Here is an 11,164-nt window from a genome sequence, read left to right as displayed (position 1 = left end):
AGCGCCGACAACATGTCGGATACCAAGGTAAAAGTTGCCGTCCGGGTCCGGCCCATGAACCGAAGAGGTGAGCAGCTTTCCACTCGTTTTTATTTCTGGTCGGGCTGAGGGCGGGGGCAACTTTGGCAACTGCAAGGGCACGGGGACGCGAGATTGGGGGCGGGCTGGGGCAGAGAGAGGGAAGCCCGGGCCAGGGAGCCGGGCACAGGCAGCCCCCGCGCTCGCCCGGGAGAGCGGAGCCGCCCGGCATACCGGCTCCTGGGTCGGCCGCCTCCCACGAGAGAGCCCAGCGCGGCGCGCCCAGGCAGCTGGAGGGACTGATGCTTGACTTTGCAACGTTCGTTTGCTTTCAGAACTGGAACTGAACACCAAGTGCGTGGTAGAAATGGAAGGGAATCAAACGGTCTTGCACCCTCCTCCTTCTAACACCAAACAGGGAGAAAGGTAACGCGGGTACAGAGAGGGAGGGGAGAAGATCCTACAAGTTGGAGCCAGGAAAAGAGGAGTGCTCCTTCCTATTGTTAGGAGGGAGGCTTCAAGTTTGTCGCATGCTTCTGTTTGAAGCTGTTGCAAGTCCAAGTTCCTCTCCTCCTTCTGTCCACCTCCCCTTTTGCCCTCCCATCTAGAGCAGCGTTTGGCCGGGCATCATGGCCACAGCCCGCCCAAGCCTAGATGGTGCCCATCAGCTGTGCCCTTGGCGGGCTTCAAAGGCGGGGGGGCACATAGGACTATAGAGATGATTAGTGGGCCACCACATTTTACAGATAAGAAAACTGAGGCCTGAAGCGGGCAAGTGACCAGCCTTATTGGTTGTGGAACCTGCTGCCTCTCATTCTTTCCACCGGTGTACGGTTTGCTTCCTTTGGCAGAATCGCTTAGGGACTTAGTGTGTAAATGGGGGGAAAAAAAACACAATAAAGCAAAACAGGCTTGTACGATGCAGGCTCAGGCCTCGACCATTTAAAACCTATTTTTTTGTTGGTGCTGAGTTGAGATAATGCCTGAATGTAATGCGGGAATTTTGATTTTTCAGGAAACAAAAGTAGTGCCCTGAACTGTGTAGACACTGGGAGGATGTTTAAAAGGAGGCTGCATTTACTTAATGGCACCATATTTGCATTTGAAAAGTGGTAACTGTTGGATCCTTATTAATTCTACCCTGTTCCATGCAGCAGTATGGGAAAATGCCCTAAAATAATTTGAATGTTTGGAATTTTTCTGGTAAGCCCCTGAGAAGAAAACTTGGAATTGGTTCAATGTAGCAAGGCAGTACTTTATAAAAGTATAAAAGAAAAAAAGGGAGGTTTTTAAAAATGATTTAGTCTCAAAAATGAGCATGAGTGTGTATTTCTAAAAGTCACCTGTTGATGGATGTACTACATTAGTGAATTTTGCTCTTCAGAGAATTCCTCTGAAAAGAATCTCTGAAGTAGGGTTTGTTACTTTATTGCTAAAGGAAGCAACTGTCACCATTCTGTAATCATGTGTGGTCCAGCACAGTTGTGCTAATTTTTAGGAAAGAAATTATGAGGAGGTAAGTGTCCTTGATTGGAGAATCGTTGCTTTTTTGTACCGAGCCTAGCAATTTTGCATACCTGACAATAATTTTACTATCTATAATAGTCTTACGGTGATATTAAATAGCTAAATTATATTTAAGTGTTGCGTTAGATACTTCTGAGTAATGGATGCATCCTTGGACAATGTTTTGAAAACATCTATAGTATTATTTTTGCATACATTTATAGACGTGTAATTGTATATTTCATAGTAATAATTCATTGTGTAAATTAAAGTATTTATAAATTAAATTAGATAACCACCTCACCAAAGTTTGTCCCCCCAAACTGGATTTTGTTATATTGTTACAGAAAAAACTCACTGGGTCAGATTCTTCAAAGAACTGTAGGAAACAGGTAGAATGTTTTAACTCCTGTTAACCGGCTTTTGCATCTGATGGGGTCCTTTCCTTGCTGGTTTCACCTGCTCCTTGTCACTCTTAACTATGAGTGCTCTTGTTGGTTACTATTTAATGAAATGGAATTTTCTTTCCATTAGTGGAAAGAAATAGTTTTAATTGTGTGGATTTGGATAGCAGTTATAACTGTGGACAGTTGCTGAATAATTGTTTGATCATTATTAACTAAAATTAGGTGATTTTTGGGATTTGTCCACGTGCCTAATTATTATAATAGTACCTTATCTAGAACTATGAGAATAGCACTGAAATATGGGTGTTCTCTTACTCTGTTTCACTGACAGATCTCTTTCTTGGAGGGTGGGTAGGATCCTTTCTGTGGGATTCTCCTTGTGTCCTAGTCATAGACAAATTGAGTGGAAACAGCACAGCAGTGTTGCTGGTAGATTAGGATTACTGTCTTTACAAGGATGAATTCATCAAATGCATTTGGATTTTCATTATACAGCTTGGTTTCATATGTCTCCACTGGGTTTTCTCTTAAAGCAATAGTGCATTTGAAAATAGAAACAGTTGCTCCCTTGGGCTCTTGGTTGATTAATTGCAACAACGCTTCACTTTATACTTGCAATTCATTTCTGTTACTTGTTTTGGTATAGAACTAAGGGCAGAGAGTGGATGAGTAGAACACTGAGAATGTTACTATTCTTACCTAGAATTCCATGGATTTGAAGTGTAAGAGGTCCTTAAACTAATCCTGGTAAACCTGTGTCAAATTGAGGATTACTATTTTCCTGAAAATCACAAGAAATTACTACTGTATTAACCATAAAGTTCAAAGGTACTGGGTGAACGTTTTCAGTCTTACTAGTAAAAGCAGAGTGTATTTGTTTTCAGGAAGAGAGATAGATTTAGCTTTCATAATTTTCCCCTTCTGTGGTACAGTGGTTAAAGTGCTTAGCTGCTGACCAAAGGTCATTAGTTTGAGCCCACCAGCCAGCCACTCCTTAGACGAAAGACGTGACTATGTTTCCATAAAGATTACAGCCCTGGAAACCCTGTAGGGCAGTTCTGTTCTGTCCTAGAGGGTCACTGTGAATTGAAATAGACTCGATAGCAGTGGTTTATGGAATCAAAACCAAAACGACATGGTGAGAACTAATAGATCACAGGGTTCTGAGTTTAAAAATGTATGTTTGTGTTCTGAAACGCCAGGATTATAATGTACTACATGGGTCCAGGTTAATAACTGAACTATGTATTGATCACAATTCTGAAATGTTAAAAAATACACACATTTCTTAAAATACCATTGCATTGTTGTCCAGGAGACATATATGAAGTTAGTTCATGGCATGCTTTGCACAGGGGATACAAAGATAAATACAGACCTTGTCTCAATTCCAGAGGTGTGGGAAGAGATAGGAAAACAGTTTAAAAATAGTGTGGGAAACCAAGTGGGAGTGTACTTGTCATTGCATGTACCATATTGTTAGGGAATTACCTGTTTCTTCTCCTGTCCTCCCTTGAGGCTGTGAGCTCCCCAAGGTGGGTATGTTGTCTTATTTATTTTGTGTCTCATGCCCATTCTTGCTTGGTGTCTAACCCATAGCAGGTGCTCAGCAAATGTGTTCACTGCACTGGGTTCCCAGTATGATGGGCACATTGGGGGAGAGGGAAGCAGGGGCCTGAGAACTGACCTAGGTCCTGCAGCATGCAGAGACAGGTGGCATTTGTGCTGGTGTGCAGATACTCAGAATGTAGGTTCACTTTTTCAAGGGCAGGAGAAAGTCCTTTGGCAAATAAAGTAAAAGTGTGTACCTACCACAAATTACTTCTGGGTGATAATGTGTGTAGATGTGTGGGGTGTGGAAGTAGGATGTGAAAGCAAAGCACTTCAGATGAGAAAATGGAATGAGAATTCCTAATTTGCTAACATAGCTGATAGTTATAAAACCAAAGTATAAAGAGATAGTGAAAAATTTTCTTCCCACCCCTGCTGCAACCCCTATTATTCCCAAATCTCACTACATACACAAGTATATGTGTGTGTGTGTATATATATATATGAGTGTTCTTACACATACATAAATAAGTATATAGTTGACCCTTGAACAATTGTGGAGATTAGGGGTGCTGTCGAAAATCTGTGTATAATTTTTGACTCCCCCAAAACTTAACTATTAATAGCTTGCTGTTGACCAGAAGCCTTACTGATAACATAAATAGTCGATTAATACAGTTCTTACCAAACAATTATTAGATTTTCACACGAAGATACTCACACACCTACATGACAGATAAGTTTATTAACTATATGACACGATGATTATTTACATGTCATTAAGTGGAAATGGATCAACATAAAAGTCTTCATCCTTGTCTTTATGTTGAGTAGGCTAAAGAGGAAGAGGAGGGGGTTGGTAGTGCAGTCTCGAGGGTGGAAGAGGTAGCAGAAGTACAGAAGGTGGCAGGGGAGGCAGGAGTGCCAGGCTAACTCAGTGTAACTTTACAGAAATGCATTGTAATTTCTGTCTGACATTTTTGTTTTTTCATTTCTCTAAACATGTTTCTCTATGGTATGAATCCTTCTTCCACCATTTGCTTTAGCTTCAGTGCCAGTATCATAGTCATTAAAGAAGTCAAAAGCAGTCTTCAATATTTGGAACCCTTCTGCCAGATTGTCTAGAGTCAGTTTGTTTTCTAGCACTCTTTCTTTGACATCTTCCCTGTTGTCTGGCACTTGTTTGGAAACACTCATCTCCATCAAGTTGTCTTAATTCCTCTGGTGTGGTGCCTATTAACTCTTGAATTTTTCCAAGATCATAACTTGAAAAAAAAAAAAATCCACATATAAGTGGTCTCACGCATTTCAAACCCATGTTGTTCAAGGGTCAACAGTATATTGTTTATATAAATCATAACAAATATCTTTGATATCTTTCAGTGTCAATATGATAAGAGCTCACTCATTCATTCATTCTGTTTTATATCCAAGCTCATTCATTCATTCTCTCTTACATCTAAGTTGGATGTTGGTGGTGGTTTTTAAAATATAGATTGGATCTGATCTTTATAACTTTTAGGAAGTAAAACTTTATCATAAAAAGAGTGTAATGGAATTTGCTTTCTGCAGTTTTTGTCCTTGATTATTTATCTTAAGTGGGTTGTAAGGTAATGCATCTAAAGCAAAGTGTGTCTGTAATTCAGCTAAGTAAAAAGAAAATATTGGGCTAAATTTGGGCTCTTAGAAAAAGAGTGTCAAAATTCTAGCTCTGTTCCCATTTTTCCATGCAGGGTAAACATTTTACCTTGCAAAACATATGAGGGAGGGTCAGCTATCCTTTGGTCAACTACAAATATATTTTCTAGTTTAGGCATTATATGTTGCAAATTTTTATTTCCCGTTTGGTTCCCTAGCCACTTCAAAGGCTTCTAGAGTTGATTCTGACTCATAGCAACCTATAGGGCAGAGTAGAACTGCAACCAAGGCTGTAATCTTCACTGAAGCAGACTGCTGCATCTTTCTCCCTTAGAGTGGCTGTTGAGTCCGAACCGCCGACCTTTAGATTAGCAGCTGAACACTTTAACCACTGCACAAACAGGGCTCCTCCAAGTCTCTCTATACACCAGAAATTTAAATATCAGTCAAAGTCATCCAAAAATAAAAGGATAAATCCTCTAAGAAACAATAACTTTACACAATATAAAATAGTTTGTATGGTTTTGAATTCCACTCTGCTGTCTCTGATATTCTTCTCTGTGGTGCAGATATTACAGACTTGATTGCAAGAAAGCAAAGAGTATATAGTGTTCACTAGTATGGGAAAGAGTTCTTCATTCATGATATTAGTGGCATTTTTATATTGGAACATTTTCACTAGCTGTCAACATTTCACTATTTTAAAATAAAGTTAGATTGAAATCTTTTACTCTCAGAAATAAGACTGAAAGTGATTATAATGCAGTGTAGTGTAGAGTGGTGATTTTTAAATTACTTTTATCATATTCCACAGTTAAAAATATATTTTGCATTATGACCCATTGTGTGTATATGTATAAAGATTCACGAAAAAATATTCTATGTGCAATGTCTCTGTTATTTTCTGTCCCATCCTAATTCATTAAAAAAAAAAAAAAGGCTGAATTGATTTCACAACCCAATAATACAACTTATAATTTGAAAAATATAGGTTTAGAGAATAAGAGCTTGGGCTCTAGGTTTTCTTGTTTTATTAAATCAATGTTATACATGCACACAGTTTAAAGTGTGAAATAGTTATTTATAGAGGCTATGATTGAAAAAAAATCCTGTTCTTTCTCTCTCTCCCAGAGGCAATGGTTTTATTGGCTTTAGCTAATTCTGGAATTTCTCTTCAAATTTATGAATAGAATGTGGGAGAAAAGACTTGGTGATCTGCTGCTATAAAGATTACAGTCTAGGAAACTGTAAGGCAGGCAGTTCTACTCTGTTCTAAAAGGTCCTGTTAGTTGAAATTGACTGTGATGGCACACAATAATAAGAGAGCTAATTTTTTTATTTTTCAAATGTTGGCATTATCAAAATATGCTTCTATAAAAGGTGAGGATTTTTCACTCTTTCTCTGCCTTGTTCCCATCCCACCTCTGCATTCCTCCCATCTCTCATTTTTCTAATATAGTTAAGGAAGTTTGGGCAATTTACTTCAATAGTGATACAGCCTTGGAAACCCAAGGAGGGGTCGCTGTGAGTCGAGTCCAACTCAAGGGCATGTAACAACAACAACAACATCATATTTAAAATTTTTAAGCACTTTTATTTTGGTTTCTGACCTTTGTTTCCTATAATATCCTCTTTATGTTTATCATTTTAGTATAGTCCAGGCTTTGAACCAACTGGTTCATTTGTTTGACATCCTGCTGAGGCACTGCCTTGCCACCCTAGATATACTGAATCAGAATCTACATTTTCAAAAGATCCCCAGGTAATTCTGATTCTGTTTATCTAGAGTGGAAAAGCAAATTCTCAGCAGGGGTTTGGACTGGTATCTTCTTCCTCTTCCCAAGGATATTAATGATCATTTTCTCTGTGTTGTTGTTGATTGCTGTAATTTTGGTTGGGGGAGCTCTGATGGCATAGTGCCTAACGCACTTGACTGCTAACCAGAAGGTTGGTGGTTCAAATCCACCAGCCACTCCTTGGCAGGAAGACTGGACAATCTACTTCTATAGTGATACCGCCTTGGAAACCCAAGGAGGAGTCGCTATGAATCGAAGATGACTCGATGGCACATAACAACAACAACAACAATTTTGGTTGGAGGAGTATTGGGTGGTGTAAATGGTTAAACACTTGACTACTAGTCAAAAGGTTGGTGATTTGAATCCACCCACCTCTAACATAGTGCCTAAGTCACTTGATTGCTAAGCAAAAGGCTGGCAGTTCAAACCCACCAGCCACTCCTTGGAAGGAAGGTTGGGCAATCTACTTCCATGGTGATACTACCTCGGAAACCCAAGGAAAGGTTGCTATGAGTTGGGTCCAACTTGACAGCACAAAACAACAACAACCACAACCCACCCAGGGGCATCTTGGAAGAAAGGCCTGGCAGTCTGCTTCTGAAAGGTCATAGCCTTGAAAATCCTACGAGGTGCGGTTCTACCCTGACACATGAGTCAGACAGAATGAACTCAACAGCATCTAACAAAAGCAAAAACAAATAATTTTGGTTGGATCAACATTTGGTGTTTACATTATTCATGTGAAACACAGAGCACTATTTACATTTGAGCCATGTTCTATTCTGTGCTTTCTTTCCCTGGAATTGACAATTTTGTTTTAAAATCCCTTTAATATACTTCTTTTTCTATATACTTCTTGTTAATTTAGCATTTAAACTTTATACCACTTTTATAAATCTTTCATTTAGACACTGAAAGATGTCAAGAACTCTCTGGATTTCATCTTAGAGGTAATTTTCTTTTTTTTTTTTTTCCTAAAATTTATTTAGTTGTTGTTGAGAATATACACAGCAAAACATACTCCATTTTAACACTCTCTACATGTACCACTTGTTGTTGTTGTTGTTGTTATGTGCCATCGAGTCATTCCCGACTCATAGCAACCCCTCCTTGGGTTGCCAAGGCATTATCGCTATGGAGGTAGATTGCCCAACTTTCCTTCTGAGGAGTGGCTGGTGGGTTTGAACCTCCAGCCTTCTGGTTAGCAGTCAAGTGCCTTAGGCACTATGCTACCAGAGCTCCTCATGTACCACTTAGTGGCATTGATTATGTTCTTCCAGTTGTACAGCCATTCTCACCTTCCTTGTCTGAGTCCCTCATTAACATAAACTCACTACCTCCTATCTGATCTTTCAAATTGCTATTCTCAATTTGATCCCATGTAGATAGTTCTTGAAATAGCATAGTGCTCAAGGCAGACCTTTTTTTTACTAGTTAAGCTAAACTATTGTTTTGTTTTTAAGATGACTTTTGGGGATATGTTTGGATTAAAATTTAAAGATTATCCCAGGGCAGTAAGTTTCAGGGGTTCATCCAGCTTGCATGGCTCCAAATGTCCAGAATCCCTAAGAATTTGAAAATTCTTTTCTGCATTTTCTCCATTTAATCAGGATTCTTCTGTGGAATCTTTGATCAAAATGTTCAGTAATAGGAGCCAGGCACCATTTAGTTCCTCTGGTCTCATGGTGGAAGAGGCAATGGTTTATAGAGGCAGTTAGCCACACATTCCATCTTTCTACTGTTCCTAACTCACCTTCTTACTGCATTGCTCCAGGTGAATAGAGACCAATTGTTGTGCCTTGGATGGCTTCTTGCAAGCTTTTAAAACCCCAGACACTACAAATCTAAGAGGTGGAACAGAAGCACTCACCGAGTTATTAGGCCATTTAACTGGGAGATCCCATTAAACCATGACCCTAAACATCCAAACCAAGGAACCAAATCCCAGGAGGTGTTTGGTGGCACATAGGTAGCCTTAGCAGCTAATCTTTTTTGTTGTCATTGTCAGAAATATATCTGTCACACAGGAGATGATTTTCTCTTTGACTCCTCTAACCCACTGTGTTTTAGGCCAGTAAGTAGCCTTCTCTACCTCATCATCCTGGGCTTTCCCTTCACTATCATTCTGGGGACTCCCTTCACCTCCCTTCTGTGTGGAATCTCCTCGTTTTCTGCTTTCCTTTTTGTTCTTTCTTGGTTTACTGCCTGCTTTTTTATACAGCACATCTTTCAGTAGACTGGTAAAAAAGGATGTTTAGAAAGCAAAACTTTTCTGAAATGATGAAAATATTTTCATTCTACACACTTACCTCATTGATAGTTTGGATGGATATCAAAATCTATCTTAATGACAGTCAGTGTTTTTTAATCTTCATTGTTTCTGTTGAGAGGGGCCCCAAACTATTTGGACTTCTAATTGTTTGGAGGTGACCTAGTTTTTGCCTCTCTGGAAACTTGTAGGGTATTTTCGTTCTCATTTTGAGAAATCACTATACTGAGGCTTTCTGACTAGAAACTCTTGTCCTTCATTTCCTGAATTCGTTCATTAATGAATTCTTTTCATTTTTTTTACTGTTATTTTCTTGAACATTTATTTGGATGTGCAGTTTCCTGAACTTGTCCTTTATATTGTTTTTAGTTTTCCTTTGTTTTTCATGACTTTTCATTTTACCTTCTGGGAGATTTCTTCTCCTTTATCTTCAAACTTTTAGATTTAAATTTTTATTCATGCTATCATATTTAAGGGAGCTCTGATGGCATAGTGCCTAAGGCACTTGACTGCTAACCAGAAGGCTGGTGGGTTTGAACCTTCCTTGAAAGGAAGGTTGGGCAATCTACTTCAATAGTGATACCGCCTTGGAAACCCAAGGAGGGGTCGCTATGAGTCGAGTCCAACTCGAGGGCACTTAACAACAACAACAACAACATCATATTTAAAATTTTTAAGCACTTTTATTTTGGTTTCTGACCTTTGTTTCCTATAATACCCTCTTTATGTTTATCATTTTAGTATAGTCCAGGCTTTGAACCAACTGGTTCATTCGTTTGACATCCTGCTGAGGCTCTGCCTTGCCACCCTAGATATACTGAATCAGAATCTACATTTTCAAAAGATCCCCAGGTAATTCTGATTCTGTTTATCTAGGGTAGAAAAGCAAATTCTCAGCAGGGGGTTGGACTGATATCTTCTTCCTCTTCCCAAGCACATTAATGATCATTTTCTCTATGTTGTTGTTGTTGTTTGTCGTGGAGTCGGCCCCAACTCATCGTGAGCCCTCCTTGGGTTTCCGAGGTGGTATCACTACGGAAGTAGATTGCCCCATCTTCCTTCTGAGGAGTGCCTGGTGGATTTGAACCGCCAGCCTTCTGGTTAGCAGTCAAGTGCCTTAGGCACTATGCTACCAGAGCTCCTCTATTGTCTGCTTTATTTTCTAATGTGTATTGGTCTATTTGCTTTTATTTCTGTCTTTCATGTTATAGACCTTTCTCTGATGTAAAAAACAAAACAAAACACAGCAACAACAACAAAAAAAACCTGTAACTTCTCCAGGCAAGGACTATGTGCATGTATATACATACATACATACATACATACATATATATATATATATATATATATATATATATAGGAGCTCTGACTCGACAGCACATAACAACAACAACATATATATAAATGCATCTTTGTGTTCTCAGTGCGTAGATTCAAGAATACCCAACACCTATAACGCATTGCTGTTTCATTATTATTATTATTGTGAAAGAAAAAACCCACTGCCATCGAGTCGGATCCGACTCATAGCGACCCCTCCTTGGGTTTCCGAGGCGGTATCACTATGGAAGTAGATTGCCCAACCTGCCTTCCGGGGAGTGGCTGGTGGGTTTGAACTGCCAGCCTTCTGGTTAGCAGGCAAATACCTTAGGCACTCCGCCACCTCTGTCAAATCTCTTTTCCACTTAACTTGCAATAATAAAAATAATGATTTCCTTTTTCTTAAGAGCATAATTAAATGATAGAATTGAAAGTTACTACATTTAATTACCAAAATTAATCAAGGTAATTAGTTGTGTCTAGCCCAAAAAAGGGTTAAAAAGTTTTTAAAACCATATTTTGCATCACACTGTAAAAATTTTAGTTGAGAGTTTTTTCCCCTTTAACTTAAAAGAAGGAGCTCTGGTGGTGCAGTGGTTAAGGCATTTGGCTACTAACCAGGAGGTCAGTGGTTTGAACCCACCAGCTGCTCCATA

At 39.3% G+C, this 11,164-nt stretch overlaps 1 protein-coding gene across 1 annotated transcript in view; it reads left to right on the top strand.

Annotated features, from left to right (window-relative positions):
* The first annotated feature begins 12 nt into the window (after window positions 1–12).
* Window positions 13–11,164, top strand: part of KIF13A (kinesin family member 13A) — a 287,512-nt gene continuing 276,360 nt past the window's right edge. Inside the window, 2 exon segments of the mRNA XM_042782437.1 lie at window positions 13–67; window positions 354–444. Coding sequence (XP_042638371.1) covers window positions 13–67; window positions 354–444 — 146 coding nt within the window.

The sequence above is a fragment of the Orycteropus afer genome, unplaced genomic scaffold (assembly GCF_000298275.1).
Source record: "Orycteropus afer afer isolate SDZICR_OR568_19922 unplaced genomic scaffold, OryAfe1.0 scaffold00012, whole genome shotgun sequence".
NCBI lineage: Eukaryota > Metazoa > Chordata > Mammalia > Tubulidentata > Orycteropodidae > Orycteropus > Orycteropus afer.
Note: the sequence above shows the minus strand (reverse complement) of the source record. Positions and strands in the feature narration are given on the sequence as shown.